At 41.3% G+C, this 20,030-nt stretch overlaps 1 protein-coding gene across 1 annotated transcript in view; it reads left to right on the top strand.

Moving 5' to 3' along the window:
* The window catches only part of LOC5572395 (rapamycin-insensitive companion of mTOR), a 91,070-nt gene that overhangs the window by 40,449 nt on the left and 30,591 nt on the right, over positions 1 to 20,030 (top strand). Inside the window, exons 2-5 of the mRNA XM_021838690.1 lie at positions 4,416 to 5,968; positions 12,689 to 13,246; positions 13,313 to 13,521; positions 14,848 to 15,309. Of these exons, the coding sequence (XP_021694382.1) occupies positions 4,416 to 5,968; positions 12,689 to 13,246; positions 13,313 to 13,521; positions 14,848 to 15,309 (2,782 nt within the window). The remainder of the gene's footprint in view (positions 1 to 4,415; positions 5,969 to 12,688; positions 13,247 to 13,312; positions 13,522 to 14,847; positions 15,310 to 20,030) is intronic.

The raw sequence follows: 20,030 nt of genomic DNA, 5'->3' as shown, positions 1-20,030 counted from the left end.
CTGATCTTTGAGGCGTGCAACTTCAGGCGATCAACGAATTGCGCTCCCTACTGAAATGCCTTCACACAAGTTTGTGAAGGTGGTCTCCCATGGCGGGCAGACCCGAAACGAATCCCTTCTGTGAGCGCCCAGAAAGTATTTTGCTTGCTGCCGATGAACAAGCGACCGATGACCTAACTGCCGTGCCTGTCGCACCGTTAAGTCATTTCCACTCAGGGTGAGTGGACCAAATTGAGTCAAATCCAAGCGAAATGACCGGACGATGATGCCTTCCATTGCTTCTTCCTTCAACAACTGCTGTATCTCACTGATCGATTGCATTGAGCGTTGACTCCTAGAGCCAACTGACTGGGCTTGCTGACGATTAGCAAGCTTGACTGAGGGACCAATACTTTTCTGCGACTTAATTCCAAATTTGCAACCCGATTGGCTGCGATGTCTCTGTGATGATGTCCTTCGAAAAACTAGCTGCTTAGCTCTGAACAAATGTAGGATGGATCCTGTGGACATTCTTGACTGATGAGTGCGGCTGCACTGGACTAACTGACGTTGAAAGACTTGGTTGACTGGTTGGGATGGTCCTGTCTGGCTAATTCACGACTGACAATGGGACGCTTGATGGATAGCTGGATTTCTTTGTGCTTGCTTGACTATGGCATACAAATTCGATTTGCAGCCACTGTTCCTTATTCTCTGGAACAGATGAGAGGATGCTTTTTACTTTGTTAAAATGAAACATAAAACGACTTGCCCGGAAACGGGGACCGGTTGGCCCCCGTATACGTCTCTTGACGTAGCTGATGACCTATCTCCTGGATCTTTTGTTGGTGTATAATGCAGACTGAATCCGTTTTTGGTCGAACAAAATTCCACATTGTAACCACTGTGCGATGGATTTCCAACTGCTTTCGATGCAGCGATCAACTGACTGTGCTTAGTGTAAAAATCTGCTCGGGCAAAATTTCCTCCTACTATCAGGCAAAACGACAACCTTCACAATGATCTCCACACTTAGGATTTGGAAGTGCCGAGTTTCACAATTTTACACATAACAAATCGCGTTTGTCCCACTGACGATGGTTTTCAGCACACTGTGTTCTGTCTATTTTTCTGCTGTACTGCCACACGCGATTTTTTGTACTACCGACTACCGACGTTATTAGCAAAATGTACGGAATCAAACTACGATGTGAGTCACTTTCATCCCGATTTCCATTGATTTCATCAGATACTTCACCAAAAACCGAATTGCATCGATGCCGTCGGTACTGTTTACAAACATTACTGTTTTGATTAAGTCGTCGTTGTTTGTTTTCTTCTGCCACCTGCACTGACAGTTTTCACCGACTGAGAGACCGAGAGCTGCTGTCGACACTTTCTATTTTCGCCCGTTTCACGATCCATGGTTTCTTCGCGCGTAGGTGGTCGTGTTTTGTGACCGCAAAGAATTTACTCGTATGAAAACTTTTTGGACAAACGATGATTTTTGTGTTTGCATGCAATTCTCGCAACATACATAGTACTGACGAAGATGGCGCACATCACGGATAACAAAATGGCAATTTTTGCAACTATCTTGGCAATTGCAACTAACTAATGCTGTCGATACTGGCATTTTGTTCACATTTATTGGCATAATTTATGGCACAATTAGAAAGACATTCTTCCGGGTTTTTGATCTGCGTGTTACCCTTCGGGCGACATTTTCTGTTTTCGCCCGCACTTGGTTGACGTTTCGGTGTTTACGAAAAAACACAAACACGGACTGCTGAACGGATTCCCGACGGACAACAAGTACGGCTCTCGCGACGATGATCCTATCCGGCTCGAAGGACCATTTTATGTTAACGCACATAAGAGCGTCTGTTGGTTTGGATCACTTGCCGAGTGGTACTTCTTCATGGCAAAACAGAATCAAGAATTCGTGGTTTAACTGTGATTTATTGCACTCACTAAAAGATTGTTTTCTTCTATGTAAACTACACTAATATATTGCTTTTCAAACTGTATTGGCACAAACTGTAACTTAACTTTGACTGACGGCGATTTATTCTGACTGAATACTGGTTTTAACTGCGCGCGTTCTTACTATGAGTCACTTGTCGTACGAAATCTCAAGGACTATTATCTGAGTCTATCTACTATGGGGGTTTTATACTTCTTGAAGACAAACAAATTGATGTAACAAACAAAGTAACAAAGGGGACAAAGAGTACAAAGCATTACAAGTTGAAGCATACACATATAAACGGATTATGGCGCGAAAACTATTCTGCCGCAAGTATGCTGACAATCATTGATGGTCTGCTGCTACCAATCATCTACAGTGTGACTATCCTATTCCGTTTTACGCTTCAACAGGTTCCCTGTCTCTTTTTCAGGCATGCGATCTTCAATGTTTATATATTTTAGACACTAAAACACTTATCAAAACGTAATCCAATTCCATTTTTTCTTGTAAATTTCTTGGCAACTTCGATTGCTTCGACAACAATTAAAACCGCAACAGAGCTGGCAGTAGGACTCTTTTTAGAGACATGGTCTCTGTTTCAAATTTTAATGCAAGTCTCTAAAAAGTTTATATTTTTGACAGAAGTTACCTGAAGGCCCTTTTTTCTTCTATTCTGTTTCAAAGGCTCTAGAGAAAACTTCAAAGACGCGTCTATTCCACAGGCTTTTCAGTAATTTCTTCTCAGATTCCTCGAGGAAGGGCTTCAAAGTGGCTGCTTCCAGTGGTATTTCATGGGATGCTCAGAGGAATTCCTTCAGAATTTGCTACAGGAAATCCTTGAACACTTAGACGCTTCTACCTTCAGTAATTTCTACAATGATCGTGGTGAAAGTTTTCCAAGAGACTATCTCAGTATTATTTCCTCCCGATATTTGTTGACTAACTTTTTCATCGATTGCCCCAGTTGTTACTGTAGGAGATCTTCCAAACGGTCCTGCAGGAATTATTCCAAGAAAATCAACTAAGGTTCATTCCAGAGTTTTTGAAGAAATTTGTTCAGTGATTAGATCTACAAGGATTTCTACACCATTTTTTCAGTTAGCATTCCTTTATATAAAGGCTTTATAATGATCTTATAACGCGCTCAACACCATAAGTTGAATCTTAAACCGTAATAAATCCAGTACTGTTACTAGGGATAGCTTTTCTTCTGATTGTCTGTGGCTTGAGTGTAAAGCATTCAAATGCGACGAGAAAGATGATCATCGCAGATCGTGTACCCCGTGCCCGATTCAATGTGTTTTTGTTATGAGTTGGGGAAACAGAAAGGGCGCACGCTCGTGGCGTGACAACCTGTTATTTTCGATCAATTTTTGATCCGGCCAAGAAAATGCTCACCAATGACCCAAAAAGGGCGTAGCTTCCCCCTTGATCGACGTCACACAGTATTTTCATGTGCCGTAATGAACCAATTACTGCAAGAATTCCATCGAAACAGTAGTTGTTGATGCGAATTGAATCGACTGCGGTGGTGGTTGATTCTATTTCAGGACATCGAATACGACGAAGACAATTCTCAATGAGATGATCATCACAGCTCTGGGACGATTGTCTGCTGACTTAGACGCAATCACACAAGTCCCCAAATTAGCGTCGTCATGTTTGTCTTTCGTCGCTCTGTGTCCCCGCGCCAGATGATGGCTTGATCCGATTATCGGTGTTGTTCTTTCGGGGCAAAACATGTTTTCGATTAGGTTGCGGAGGAATCAAGTCTCGACGGGACAGGAAATTGCTGTGTTTGACAAGAAATTCCTCGGATGTTTTGTCTCGGTTATTTGCGGGTTTGGGTTCAATTCTATGGTGGAACGAAGGATGAGCGATAGATTTTGTAGGTGATGGTATTTAAAGTGGGAGTCAGAAGAATTGACAAAGCTGAGAGATTCTTTAGAGATTTCCTCTATGATGATTATTTAAAAAATGTGTTGCATCTTGCGGTAGATACTGCAAGTTTTCTTCTTAGCTCAGCTTAGTGTTCTTATAAGCAATAAATAACACAGTTATTAACTGAGATTTTTCTTTGGCAAAGTTGCCATTTTCGCATTCGTACATCGTGTGGCAGGTACGATGATACTCTATGCCCAGGGAAGTCAAGGAAATTTCCATTACGAAAAGATCATGGACTGACCGGGAATCGAACCCAGACACCTTCAGCATGACTTTGCTTTGTAGCCGCGGACACTAACCACTCGACTAAGGAAGGTCCCATATAAAGCTATGGAATATATGAACAGTTGAGGTTTACTGTAGTTTATGTACCTACTCTTAAAAATTTAGTGCTTCACTGTACTAGAACCTGTGTTGAGTTACAATTATTGATCAACAGGGTGAATCTGATAAAAATATTTTTTGTTTAATTTAATCAACCCCAACTAATACTAATCTTCCCACCATTTTCCCGTTCCAGGTCGCCCGGCTCCGGAAGATTGCTACCGGTTGGACCTGGGCAAATCGATCCGGGAGAACGCCCAGGACATCTACGTGGGCCTCAGCGCCCGAACCACAAACGAAAACAAACGGCTCAGCCTGCTGAACGGGCTGGTGAAGCTGATCGAACGATGGAAAAAGGACAACGCCCTCGGCAGCTGTCCGGTGCTTATCGGGAGCCCCCAGCGCAGAGTGCTGCAGCAACGGGACAGTGCTCTGGGGTTTGCCGTGCAGGAGTGGTTGTACTGCATCAGTGCCTCGCTGGTGCATCACTTTACGCAGATTAGGGCCGGGGCACTGCGGTCTGTTCGGCACCTGCTGATGGCCCCGGGGGACGTGAGAGCCCTCAACGAACTTCAGTTGGGACATTTGATCTGTCGGAGTTTGGACGTGTTGTTGAAGAACGAAGAAGAACGGGTGCAGGCACTGAAGCTGGTCCGGAAGCAACTGATGGTGGCGCCGGAACTGGTGTGCCCTGCTCTGGTGAGGTGTTTGGTATCGCTGGGGGAAAGTGGCGCCGAAGATCGCACGGTTCGCATGGATAGGGAAGACCGCATGTTGAGGGCTTGCTTGGCGACGCTGTGCGAGTTCGGAGTGTTGAATCCAAGGCTTCTGATAGTGTGCGGTGGGGTTAGCGTGATTACCAGGAATGTGCTGGAGTGTCACAGCCCGCGGATAGCGGAAAGCCTTTGTGGAGTGCTGTTGCATCTGCTGGAGTGGCCAAAAACGCGACAAATTGCCGGGGTTCGGTTGGACTGTTTGGGGGCTCCGTATTGTGATTTCTCGTATCGGTTAGGTATAATGGATAAGAACAAAGATGCTCGGGATTTGCGGTTTACGTGCAGTCGATTGGCATTGCTGTCGGTTTTGCGAAGCTGGGCAGGGACGATCGAGTTCTGCAATCCGTCGAAACCATCTGGGCTGAAAGCAATAATTGATATACTCTATCTGAACCAGTTGGAGGTGCGCAAAGCCGTGCTGGATCTGCTGTACGAGTTGCTAGGTCTTCCGCAGCCCGTTTGGTCCGATGAGTATTCGGTGGCACTGTCGGTGGTTGATCCGGCAGAGTATCAGGACTCGTGGCGCCTGAACGAGGGTTTTGTGGCAGCCGAAGGAATTGCAGTGCTTCCATCGCTGGCAAGCCGTGTGCCAAACGTTTCCGACATTCACCTCGCTTTACTACTGTATTGTTTTATCGAGAATGGACTGTTGAATGCCCTGGTGGAGGTGATCATCTCCAGCGATACATTCATCTCGGTTCGGGCTACGATTCTGCTGGGCAAAATCCTACACCAAATGCATCTACTGTTGCCGGCGGAAATCTGCAACTCGACGCCTTCGTCCACGCTGCCAACGCTCATCTCGAAGGCAACCGAGGGCAACCATCAGGCCAAGGCGGCCATAGCCTCGCTCCAGCAGTTTCATCAAATGCTCCAAAATCGACCGGCTTCCTGTTCGTTGTTCCTCGATTGCATCATCCAGAGCGGAGAGCTGATCAACACTAGGATATTCAAGCGGGAGCTGAGTACGCAGGTAAGGGATCATGTGCTTTGATGAACTTTGATTAGTTCCTAGAAAAAAGTAAGAAACACAGATATACAGGCGGTTCTTGTACCAAAACATGCTGGGTCAGTGCACATCGTACCTTCGTGCTGTGCGCACACGATTTCTTCCTGCTCGTGAAAGTTTTTTAAAACAACCTAAATCAATAAAACAGTACTTCTCAGTACTACAAAAACAATACTTTTCAGTACTAAACTAAAAAACGGTGCTTTTCAGTGACGGCAGGCCTATTTTTTTCGCTCTACGATCCTTGTTTGAACCCATGCCTTCGATTTTTCGTTGGACCTGTTAGTGAAAGGTAGCGGTGGTCATCCTTCATGGATACCGTCTTGAGAAAAAAAACTCTTAGAAGGTCACGTCTTCTTTCATTTATTCTCATGGTTGTAACCACGAACAAAACGAAGGATGAATCTCTGAATTCACAACGTCCTTCCAAAAAAAGTGGGGTTTAAAACTGTTACTAAACATGACAAGAATGGAAGAATGGACGTTTCTCCGGAATCCGCTTCCAAGGGTGAAATGGATAATGTTGATAATTGCATCAAAATGAGCAATCAGTTCGATGCTTTAGACAAATTTTAGACAAACACCTAGTCGAAGCAGCCTCTAGCCAAAGCTCTTTTATTCAAGTGACGATGCAAGGAGTGTCGCCTATCGTGATCAGTTGTTCTGAATTTAGGAGATCTCGAACTCCATTAGGGGAATCAAGGTTTCCTTCCAAATTGCAAAGAGCTATCGCGTTTTGCCAGAAACATTAAGAAATCACGAACTTCTTCTCAAACATCTTGAATAAAAGAAGCACATTTTTTTTTACTTTTGACAACAAAACTGAATGTTTGTTCAAAGTCGTCTTGAATTTACCCAGTACAAGTGTAATCATTATGAAAAAGAGAACCCAATCTGGCATTGTTTGGAAAGAAAGGGCTTTCTCAAGACTATTATTTAATTCACTTTGACAAAAGTGATCTAAATAATATTAAAATTTTAGATAAAACAAGACTTATGTTCGATGTCCGTGTGACATGGGAACAATTCCAGAAACCTGGAGGAAATTTTCCTGAATCCCACTAAGTGCCGTCGGTGCCAAAAGTGGTGTCACGGTACCAATCATTGCCGCATGGATGCTAAATGCATGATTTGCGGAGGTTCTTCTCACGCTAAGGACGTCTGTCCTGTTAAGTAAGATACAGCAAAGTTTGTACGCGCAAATTGCGGGGGCAACCATAAGTCTAACTTTTGGGATTGCCCTTCGCGTAAGCGAATCGTCGAGGCTCGTACCAGGCAGTTGAACGGTGGCGTTTTTCGTTCCCGAAATTCCCCAGGAAGGATTTCCAATAATTCGCATTCTTCATTTACTGCTCTAATTGTTTCAAATAAAATGGAAATGTCCTTGTCGCCACAGGAAACATCTATTCCGCCTCTGCATTTACCGAAAATCCTAACGGGAACTCGTCAGATAAATGTAACTACTTGTAGTTATATGTGTCCCTCTTATTTTAATGTTGATGGGGCATATGGGGAGTTGCAATCTTCATTCATAGGCGTATGAAACATCAACTTTTTGAAAACATTTCCAATTTTACCGTTACGTAATAAATGGACGCCGCCTTAGATGAATTTCTGAAATTACACCTGGACAAAAGCTGGAAAGAATTCCAGAAATAATTCCCGAACGATGCAAGAAACGCAAAAGAACCTTATGCAACAGTTTCATACGAACTCCTGGAGGAAATCTTGAAAGATTTCCATAACAAATTTCTGATTATCCTGATCGTTAACAAATTCATAAGTAAATTTTTGAGCATTACATAAAGAACAATTAGCAGAATCTTAGAATGATATCTTGAAGAAATCTCAGGAATAACTGTTGGAAGCATTTGTAAAGAGTTCGCAAGGCTTTGTTGTAGAAATTTATGATGACGTCTTCAAGGAATTCTATAAGAAACTTCTGAACAATTGTTCCGGTACAACTTCAGAAGAAGTTTTATTGAAAATTATTTGAAGAAATTCATAATAAACTCTTGAAGAAATTTACAAGAACTTCTAAGAATAAATCAGAAATAGAAGTTGCTAGAAGAACTCAAGAGCAATTGCTGGTAAGATGCAAACAAAAGCAAAAAAGCTTGGGAAGATCAGAAGAAATAAAAAAAGGCTAATACAAATATTAATTACTGACGCCACTTGGTCTTGCCATCAAGTAGACTGTTGAAAAACGCTATGGATCGTCCCATACAAAATGACAGTTCCGTTCACTCTCGTTTATCCAATTTTCCTGGTGAATATCCTGAGATTTTTATTCACACAAACACTCCGGAACCCTTGACGAACAAAGCGGAGAAAGAATCATTCAAATCTATTGATCCGTTCGTAAGCCATTCCGTCACATACAAACACCATTCCATTTTTATTTATATACTAGTGGCCCCGGCAAACTTCGTCTTGCCATCAAGTAGGCTGTTAAAAAATGTCATGATACCTCCCATACAAAATGACAGATTAGTTTTGGCATAGCAGCTCGCAATTTTATAGTGATAAATCTCAGTCCTCATAGACCATATTGATCCGGAAAAGTATCACTATATGCGCTGACATGCAGAAAGTATGTTGATACTTCTTCAGATGCACAGTGCAATACCAACTGATTTTCTGTAATTCAAAATTGTGACATGATTTAGCAATAATCATCAACGATACGTACAAATTTCAATGACGGCCTACTTCGCCTTAACCACACCATCTTGGTGTAATCTTGGCACATTACACACACATTCGACCGACAATAACCACCAATGTCAAATGATTCATGAAAGTGTCGAAGTAATTTTGTTTGAAACATTAAAAGCAGATTATAACTTTAAGAGCAGCCTATTAAGCTTTTCGTCTTTATGCTAAATGTCCATTCGGCCAAACGTACCTCTCATTGAACATACTGATGGAACATTTCAATGACACTCAAGCTTATGTCAACCATTTGTTCTCTCTTAGTCGGAGTTCGAAGGACACGTCTATGATACATTCACATTGGTTTTATTTAAACAGTATTTCAATCATATTCGATCTTCTATCAAAAAATTATTTGAAATATTGATTAACGCCCAAGTACTTATTACATTTTCCGTAATTTTGATCTACTTACATAAAATTGACCTTAATAGCTAGAAGCGTTAAAAGCGGGAGGGTTCAGGGAGGATGTTCCACCCAAGGATTGTAAGACCAACTTACTTTAAACTTTAAATTTATTTCAAATTTATTCATCTACACAGCTAAAAAAAATGTTGCAAATTTAATTTATTTTTCATGCACATATTTGGAGCATCAAATAAACCTAAATGTCAACGACCAATTCATTATTTTTCAAACAAATTCACTTTAAATGTGCACGATCACGTATTATTCAAGCATTTTTAGTTGAAAACTGAATGTATATTCAGTTAAGTTTACATGGTGCTGTAACAACAAATTTGATTTATTTTTACAGTGAACTTCATTTACATAACATCAGAGGCGTCGCGTGGTCTAATTATCAACCTGTGCACTTCAAATTTAGTGTCATATTATTTTTACATGATTGGGTTCAAATTTTCTTCCGATCTCTCAGTTGATTCAAAATATTTAAGATTTTATGTGCTAATCGGGTTGTTTAGTTTGATTTATCAACTCAACCAACACTTTCTCAATATTAATGATTAGCCATTATTATGGGCAAATTGTAAAATTGAATATTATAATTATGTGGGTCATAAGTGACGATTTATAAAACACTGGGTTGTAGCTAATATTGCAATACTTCAATCATAGCTTACATATCTTTACATATAATTATTTCAAGATCGGTAGCATCGTGTAGTGCACACCTTTTAAAAATGCTCGCTTTTGAAATACACCATAAGCGTCAAAATGTTGACGATGACGGAGGGCCCAACCTCTCTTGTGTTTATTTTCTGGTTTTCATCTAACTGACCATTATTGCAAGTACCCTCGCGCTATATGTGAAAAGCGAGATTTTGAACCATTATGGTTCAAAAAACAGCTTCGCGAGTGCCAAACGAGAAGAAACTTGCTAGTAGGTAGTTCCTACCGTCAGCCGCCCGCAAAATCCACCTGACTTCACGCCACAAGCTTGGTGATGCTGAAGGCGCCAATGTCAAAAGAGAGCAAGCAAAAAAGATCTCTCCCGTTGACTGATTTCTCTCTTATCTATCTCATTCGCATGCTAGCGCCGATCGAATAATTGGTAATGTAGCAAAACTGTGCACCGGCCAGAGTTGACGCTTTGGCTACTAACACACTCGCATTTGTAGTTCAAAAAGCTTTCTACCATATATACAGAATTGCGTGTACGATACAAGGCAGCGCGTTTCCCGATGGGAGTGCACGCGTTGGTCTTCATCGTCACAGCAGCGAAGTGTAGCGTGGATCAACTTGTTGCGTAGAATGCAGCATGCTGAGCGCGTAGAGAATATGTGGTCACAAATCGCGCGTCGCACCAAACAGCTTTTGCATTTAATTTGCATCGCAAAAAATTACCAACATATACTTTGCCAGATGAAAATTGCGTTGCAAGCTATCAATAATAGAGATAACGAAATGGGCTAAATTCAATATTATTAAGAGAATTATTGAACTGTACTTCAAAGGCAGTACATATTGTAGGTAGTTAGGATGAACAAGTTGCCACCTGTGCAGTGCACATGTTGCACATGTGGACGCGACGCCTCTGCATAACATTGAAATTTAAATATATTTTCTGTGTAGTGGTCTTCAAATTAAGGCGCTTTGAAAATTTAAGGTACGTCCCGGGTTTTTGAGGGTTAAAATTTACAAAATAAAAGACTTGGGCAATCTGTTGAAAAGGTTGAAAATTTACTAAAAAAAATGTCACGTATTGTGTTTATTTTTCTGTTTAAAAAAAATGTAGGCAATATCTTGAAATTTTTGACGTACAATAAAACTCTCCAATTATGGTACTAAACTAGACCTACTACCTGCAGTCGATCATATTGAATATTCCCTATCATATTGGATATTAATCGTAAAATAGTATAATTGAATTGAAATAAAACTGATTACGGTTTGATTTTCAAGTCACTTTTAGTCACTTTTTCGAGAATCAAAAGTCACTTTTTAGTCACTTATTTCTCAAATCTGGTCACTGAAATAACTTTTTTCTGTACAACTTTTTGCTACCAGCCCTGACTTTAGGAGATCCTTGAGCATACTAATGCGGTGATAACCTTGTTTTTTCAACAACTATCCAAGAATTGCCTTCAGATATTCCGCCACTAATGTTGTAATTAAATTCACCAGTTATTACTCTAGGAGATCTTCCAAAGATTCCTACAGAAAATCTTCTATAAACAGTCTAAAAAGTATTTTTGAAGAAATTCATTTAGAGATTTTGAAGAAATTCATTTAGAAATCGTACATGAACTCCTAAGTTTTTTTTTATCCACGGCTACCCCCAGGAATTGGTCCAAAAATCTTCGACAGTTTTTTCGAGGGTATCTATGATGAACTTTTCCAAGAATTCCTCAATAAATTCGTTCGGCCTGTGATTCATCAGTATGTTCCGCTAGTATTGTTTCTACATTTTCTCTTCATACCAGGATTACTTCAGCAATTTATCTAAAAATGTATCAATTGAGTTCCTAATAAAAATCTCCATAATAACTTAAAACAATTATTTAAGGTGTTATCCCGTTAACACTACAGCAATTTGTTTTCCGGAAATATCAATATTTCCTACACACATATCTTTAGTTCGATGTTTTTTTTAAGAATTTCTTCAATAAATTCTGTGGGTTATACAAATATTCGATTCATTTTTTTTTCGATTGTCTTAGCAATTTATCTAAGAAATCTAAACCTTCCTCCATGTTCTTTCAAAAATCCTTCTTTATCAAGGGTGACTAGAACTTTCCAATCTATAAAAGATTCTTGACATTTTCCTGAATAAATGCTTGGATAAACGCCATGGAAGTACGGCTGCTTGTACTTTTTTTTGAAGATGTTCTCAGCAGGAGTCGACGTCCTAGGGAATTCGATGGAAGAATATCCAGGAGAACTTAGGACTTTCTTGAAAAATAGCTTTGAGATAATTTCGGTGGTTATGCTTGAAAAAAATCATGTTGTATTCTTGTATGAATTATTTAGGAAAATTCCTTACATTGGAAACAATCACTAAATGAACTCCTGAACAAATCTTCGGAGTAAAACCTGAATCTTTAGGCAATTTCCTGAATTAATTTCTGATAAAATTCCCAGTGAAAATGCATGCAGTTTTGTATGTGACATAACATAGGTTTGGAATCCTGTGATAAAAGCCTTGAAATTACTATACTTCCAGTAGTTTACATTTACACTCCTGGAGCAAATTTTGGAGGATCTCATCAATCCACTAAGAAAACACAAAAAGAATTTTAGGACAAATTCCTGGATAAATGCTGAAGAAACCTGGAGGAATTACTTTGGAAGTCTTTAAATGTTTCCTGCACAAATCTCTGGATAATCAATATAGCTTTTCTTTGAGAAATCTGAAGGAATCAGAGATGACTTATAACCTTCCTTTTTCAGCATGGCTTGTGCTTTGTGATTCTAGTATCTGATAAGGTTTACAAACCCAAAAATATCAAAGTGCTTACAAAAGTTACTCAGCTTGAAACTAAAAAGAGGAATTATTTTACCTTACAGGAAACGGTTTCCCTCCCCGCAACCAAATACGCGACCTTGGACAGTGGCACTTCCGGTTTCGGAACGAAACGCGTTCGCCACGACTCGGTGGGATCCACCGGCAGCTCGAGTGGAAGCGGCGGCGTTGGAGTCCGGCTGGGTTACCTATTCACGGGAAGTCTTCCGCTGCAGAATGGATCCTCCCTGGACGACAGTGCCATGGCGACAGCGGCGGGGAAGGCCAACGGTGTAAAACGATCCAGTCTGAAGCGGGCCCGTTTCATGCAATTTTTCGACAACATCAAAGAGAACGAACGGCTCATCAAGGATTCGAATGTGCTGGGGAATAAGGACGCCAACATGTGGGACTGGGACATTGTCATCACGATCTTCCGGTCGGACAGCTTGGGAAGCAAGCTGGACGACCAGAACACGCGGTTTATCCGGAGGATAATTGACTACTTCAAGCCGAGCAATAATCGCTTCTCGCACCAGGATCTGACCAGGTATAACCGGCAACTGCCGCCGTATGTCACGGCTGCACTGGAACTGCTGGATTGGCTGCAGCAGAGTCAGGAGGTGGGTTTTGTGTTGCAACGGATATCAATTGCCATGGCTAACATATGTCTTACTTCTTTTCTTTAGCTGGAATGCATCCGGATGCTGACCGACCTGTTCACGGACATCAGCCGCCAGCTAATGTCCATCCACACGAAGAAGTCAGCGCACGAGTGTCTGTTCAGCCCGCAGCACATGACCAGCACCATGTGCCAGCAGTACTTTCTGTTCATCGGTCGGATGTGCCGGACCGAGAAGGGTCTCAGCGTGCTGACCAATACGGATATATTTAAGGAGTAAGTGTTTCGGGCGTCTGTGCCAGTGATAGAGATAGTACACTCAAATTTTCTTAGGAGATTCTTGAAAAGTGTTCAGGGGAGTAGGTATACTGAAGGATTGCTGACATGGTTCTAGATGATGCGCTTTATGAATTTCTATTATGATGCTTGGCAAATTTTTGATGACATCTTTTTGGGAATCCCAAAACTGATACGGTTTCTTGGAAAAGCCTTGTTTGGATTACTAACTTGCCTAATCTGTGATCTATGCCAAACTTCTTGTGAGTTCCCTGACGAGATATTTTTAAAGGATTTGTGCAAATTAACAGTGAATTATTCCTGCCTATCGTGGCGCTAACATTGACTCCGACCACTACCTGGTGATGGTAAAACTGCGCCCATAACTATCCTTCATCAACGATGTACGATACCGACGCCCGCCTCGGTACAATCTAACGCGACTGAAACAACCGGATGTCACCAATTCGTACGCGCAGCATCTTGAGGCAGCGTCGCCGGAAAAGGGCGAGTTCAATGGGGCCCCTCTTGAGGACTGCTGGAGAATAGTCAAAGCAGCCATTAACGATGCTGTCGAAAGCATTGTCGGATATGTGGAACGGAGATCAAGAAACGATGGGTTCGACGAGAAGTGCCAGACGGTTTTGGAGAAAAATGCAGCGCGGGCTGCAATGCTGCAGCATGGTTCGCGGCAAAACGTGGAACGATACAGACTGAAGCGGAAACAGCAAACCCGTCTATTCCAGGACATCCGGGACAAAAAGCGGCGCCTGGAAGAGGTGGAATGCCAAGAGATGGAGTTGCTGTTCCGTTCTCAAGAAACGCGGATGTTCTATCAGAAGCTCAACCCTTCCCGCAAAGGTTTCGAGCCGCGAGCTGAAATATGCCGGGATAAGGATGGAAGCATCGTCCGTCAAGTGGTGATCGAAAGGTGGAAGCAGCACTACGATAAACACCTGAATGGCGCAGAGGACACAGACACAGAAGCCAACGTTACGTTTACGTAATTTTCAAACAGACTATGGACAAAACGAAATAACAGTTTTCAATTTTGCCTGAATTGACTGAAAAGCCAATCCATCATCAACAAGAAACTACAGTCGACCAACCAACGATATGGATGGTTCGTCACTACTAGTTTCGACATTTTATTTAATTTTATTTTGATTTGGGCCATGCTATAACATACACCCAAAAATGAAAATTGCTTAAAATATGCTACAAATCACATTACTCCTATGACTGGACCCCCCCCCCCTATTACTGGATCAGCCACCCTACAATTCTTGAATCCGCTCTAATAATCCTGTTTTTCCCCCCCCACAGATTGACCACCATCGTCACCAAGACCAATCACATCTGCTACGTGAAGTTGATCGTTTCCGGGCTGGACTACAGTCTGGACGGGGAACCGCGAAAGATCCTGATGCGAGCGCTGCTCAAGCATCCTTCGGCCAAAGCCAGGCTGTACGCGGCCCAGTTTATGCGGGTGCTCCTCCGGGCTCGACTGCCGAACTTTGAGGTGTGGGGCATGCCCCTGCTGCTGAAACTGGTCGACGAATGCCAGGCCAAGTGCGTACAGCTTGCTGCCTTGGAAATTCTGGAGGAGGCTTGCTACGAGCGGACCTACCTGGAGGAACTGGTCAACGTTTGGCCCAACCTGGAACGGGTCAGCGATCACGGGAAGCTAGTCATGATGAAGTTCTACTCGATACCGAGAGGCTTGAACCATCCGGAGGCGAAGATCAAAGAGGAAATCGAAACGTGGGTCAATGGCTACAATAAAAGGTAAGCTTATAACTTTTAATAGAATCCTGCCGGATTTGAGTAGTGGCTACGGTTATGATAGCTCAGCACAATCTGCCTAGATGAAAATCAATGGTCAATATTTGCAAACTCATGAAAAATGATACAGCCTAAGTGGCTCTAGTTCAAGAACCTTACTTTCGTAACGAGATCTTTTGTTAAGGTAACCTTGTGGGCCCAGTTTTTGGTACTTTAAGCAAACATGAAATGGCAAACTCGCCTGCATGCGGACTCGTTAATAACGTAACTTAATAATCGTTGCTTCCTTTCGTTTCTGAGTCTAAAACCAGAGATGTATGTGTGCCGATGTTTTGTTGGTGACCTTAATAGAAAATTATCTACCGCCTTGATTCAAATTCCGGTATCAGGTATCAGAAGGCCGGCTCCAGAGGCACGTTCCCCGCCATTTGGGAGATTTGTGCCATCGCCATATTTGAGCCTGTTTCATCATCTACCCGATGGGAGAGGAAAGGGAAGGGAAAGATGGGAGGAAATAGGAGTGGGATCCCTTGAAGAGGGAAAATCGCATAAGCGAATTAAGAGCATGTAGCTCCATACCACAATGGGTTCGAACAGCGCCCTAAAAAGGGCACTGCAAAACGCATGAGCGTAAAGAGAGCCTATAGCTCATTACCACAGTGGGTTAAGAATACCAGAAAGTCCTGAAGATTCAGGTTTCTGAAATCAGTTTCACTTAATAAGTGTTTACCAAGTAATTGGAATCGAAATTACGCGAAAACTTGACAGTTACGTATAAGGTGATAAGAACTTCCATAATCGGAATCACAACTATCACACACAAATGTATCAACACACTGAATATTTGCCATGTGATAGTTGAGTCGGCAGTGGCCAGTCAAGGTTGTAACCAAGCGACTGCAATTCTGCTTTGACAGATTTATTAAATACTTAGCCACCCTTGGGATGGCTCAGTAATGTACAGACGACCACTCGTCCCGCGAAGGGAGTTGTGAGGAACATTTCCTATAAGCAAAGTGACAACAGGGTGTCGAGTACCTGGAAAAACCTGGAAAGTCAGGGAATGTCAGGGAATTTATTTTTGACCTGGAAAGTCAGGGAAAATCAGGGAATTTCACTTGAGGTCAGGGAAAAATATCAATACTACAACATCAAACGAGTTTATTGTCTGCAAAGTAATTGATAATGCTAAATAAATACACTTTCAGCATGGCTTTGCTTTGCAACCGTGGACTCTAACCACTCGACTAAGGAACCAGGACCCAGAAAATTCTCCAGAAATTCTGAGGATGATTCTCAAAGTTCCTCGATTATTTTTAGTAATCCAGAAAATCATTGGAACGCAGAAATTTCAGGAATATCATTTGAAATAATCTTGATAATCTATTGACCAGTGCTGGGAATGGTAATAGTAGTAGGCTTGAATTTCGCGAAAATCACGTGGCTTTCCCAGTACAGTAGTTCAAAAACGTGAATCTCATCAAGTAGCCTATGTTGGGTGCATGAATTTTCTAAAACGTTAGTGTCATTGAAGGCTCTTAAGGTGAAGATGAATAGAAGCCAAAATTCAAATTTTCAAGAGCAAGTGACCAATCGATTAAGTTTTCAGCTTCAACGGATGTTTGGTTCTCCAGATCCGTGCTCTTGAAAATTTGAACTTTGGCTTCGATTCATCTTCACCTTAATGCGGGAAATGCAGCGGAAAATAGAACATTTTTCTACAGTATTTTTGGGTTGCCCTTAGCAACGGGTGTTTTGCAATTTTCAAGGCTTTTAGCCTACAGCAGCGATGGATGTGAGTTTCACTGGCTTCGCTGACTGTGATTGGCTTTGTTTGGCTACTGTTGAGTGAATTTCAGATTTTTGCCCAGCCCTGCTATTGACAATTTGTTATATTACTTAGAGATACTCGTAGATGAATTCTTAGGAGATTTCTTCGGAGCATTGCTGAAGGTACGACAAGTACAAGAGAAACATTAGAAATCTTCTAATCAGCGCATTGTTCAAGCCCTGAATGCATTCTGATAAGAATATTTAGATATTTTTTTCGGGGAGAAAAACTTAGGGTAATTCATATCGAAATCCTAATATATTAACTATAACGAATCATTGTGAAGAATTATCATAGATATTCTAAGAAAAAAAAATGAAAACAATTTGGAAAAAAATTATGTTATCCTGAAAAATATTTTTATAAGCATTCCTGAAATAATTCTAGGAAATCCAAATGCTATTTTTAGAAATATTTAAGACTGAAAGAAATTCTCTAACAATTTTCAGAGAATCTTGGAGTTGAGGAGCTTCGGAAGGAAATCTTTCAAGAGTTCATTGAGAAGTATTGAAGGAATGTCTGGAAAAATATCTTAAGAATTTCTGAGCAATCTATGTGGAATTCCTTGAAGCAATTCTCCAAGAAAGTTCTATGGCATTGGCTAGAATTTAGCCTGGAAAAAAGAAATAGCCAAATTTGAGGATAGCTTTCTTCTAACAAAAAAAGTATGGTGGATGATCGTAATAGTGTTGCCTCTTGTATAACAAAGTTATACCGTTCTGATTCAAATTCCGGACTGCTTCAAATTCCGGACACTCAACTTTGTATGGAAAAGGTTTCAATTGAAATTTTTCAAAATTTGCCGTTCAAAAGTTCCCAATTTGGAGACTCGTTTTAATATGATTTTTCCGTCCGGAATTTGAATCAAAGCGTCCGGAATAAGGAGCAAAAGTGAGGTGGTGTCCGGAATAAGAATCATGAAGAGGGCACACATTTCTATCAATTTAAATTTATTGAAGTTGTGGAATTCAAATCTTCACCTACAATTCGAAAGGTAAGTGTCCTGATAGCATGATAACGCTGAGGAATCGTATACATTGATTTAATTCATATGCTTTTAGGTGGCTCACACTTCAAAGAGGCCTTAAGTGTCCGTAATATGAATCAAAACGGTAATCAGGAAGGAGCCCAAAATTTTCGTTCATGTCTAAAATTTTAAATTAGGTCTAAGGTAGTTCACTAGTCGAGAACATCTTTGTTCATACGGATCTTCAAGTTTGAAAAGTAAATAGATTCTCAGTTGTTCAGTTTTATCATATCAACTTGAACAAACGTTCAAGAATGTCATCTGGTAGGTACATGTATCTCAATAAAGTAAAAGATTTTGATCAGTTTATTCATACGACCTATAACATAACGAATATGTATCTTCTTGTAAAAATCTTACTTATTTCGGTTCAAATTAACCAACTCAGTAGTCTGGAACTTTTCTAGAAAATGACTGGAAGGTCAGGGAAAGTCAGGGAATTTTATTTTCAAAATTGAGTCGACACCCTGGACAAGCAATTGTGAGATCACTCGAAACGAGGACATTTGTGTCCCAATTCACCGGAAGTGGAAACATCCAAATCACTAGGATTTCCTATGGACGGAGAAACTCCATGGAATTTGGTCACAACCAATTCCCAGTTTGTGGAGTATAACAAATGCAAAGTCTGCGAATTTACATTCTTATGTTCATACAGAGATGTAGCGATGATCAGATAATGATTCATCTTCTGATACATGCCAATTCGTCAACTCGTGACTGATTCAGCAGAGCATTATGTCTAACACTTCTTCTCTAGCAGATACCATGAAGGTTGGGGGATTTCCTACAATAAGTAATCCAAGATTTGAAGTACTTAAGCATTCCATCAGACTGGAGCTTCTCAAATTGATATCATTGCCCACAAACAGCGGGAGGCCTTTTCATAGGCAGTGAACGACAACTCGTTTGAAATCATCCGTCGGGGATGGTTCATCATGTGGTAAATACACCATAAAACGAAAGACGTATTTCTTATTGAGGTCACATACAGAAATATCAATTGTGACAGCACATACATCTCTGGTTGTTAACTCAGAAATGAGTGTAGCGACGTCAGCGCTATTTACGAGCACGCATGCACGAGGCATGGTACGCGAATTTGCCATTTCATGTTTCTGAAAGTAGCAAAAACTGGGTCCACTAGGTTTCCTAGATAAAAGTTTACAAAAGTAAGGTTTTTGAACTAGCGCCACTTGAGCTGTACCATTTGCATGAGTCTACAAAGATTGATCGTTGCTGACATTTTATGCTGGAGATTGATCTAACTAAGCTATCCTAGCCGTAGCCACTACCCGAACTAGGCAGGATTAAGCTTTTCGCAATCTCAGAACGAAAAAGACCAGCAGCGAACAAAAACCAGATCGGTATCTCTTAAAAGTCGCCAAAGGCGAAAAGCACAGAATATACTGTGAAAAACGCATAATGCGAAACCATAGAGGTGAAAATTTAAACTAAATTACATTAAATGTATTAATAATCCCACCCTTATTTAGCCTCAGGCTTGAGACTGAAGAAGGGCAGCCAATTATCTCGGAGAAACACAAGGTCACCTGCACCATTGCTCCGGGTAGCACAGGAAGGGCATAATACTGTAGAGGGCGCCCTGGAACTCCACAGGCTCCGTTTGCGGCTAGGTTTTATTTAGACCCCCTAACCATTCATTCTTAGGCACGGTAAGCTTAAAGCCGTATGAATTAGGGGTCACCTGTGAGGTGGACTTTTACCACCGGAACAGGCAGTCCGTAGTGTTAATTCTTAGCCAGTTGAAACAACCGCTACCGACACTACGCGACTATCTAGGCTGATCGGGAAAAGGAAGTTAACATTGATTATTAACTCCTGACGTACCCAAACAGCCAAATC

Source organism: Aedes aegypti, chromosome 1 (assembly GCF_002204515.2).
Source record: "Aedes aegypti strain LVP_AGWG chromosome 1, AaegL5.0 Primary Assembly, whole genome shotgun sequence".
Lineage (NCBI taxonomy): Eukaryota > Metazoa > Arthropoda > Insecta > Diptera > Culicidae > Aedes > Aedes aegypti.
The sequence above is the reverse complement of the archived record's forward strand: the minus strand, read 5'-3'. Positions and strand labels throughout refer to the sequence as shown.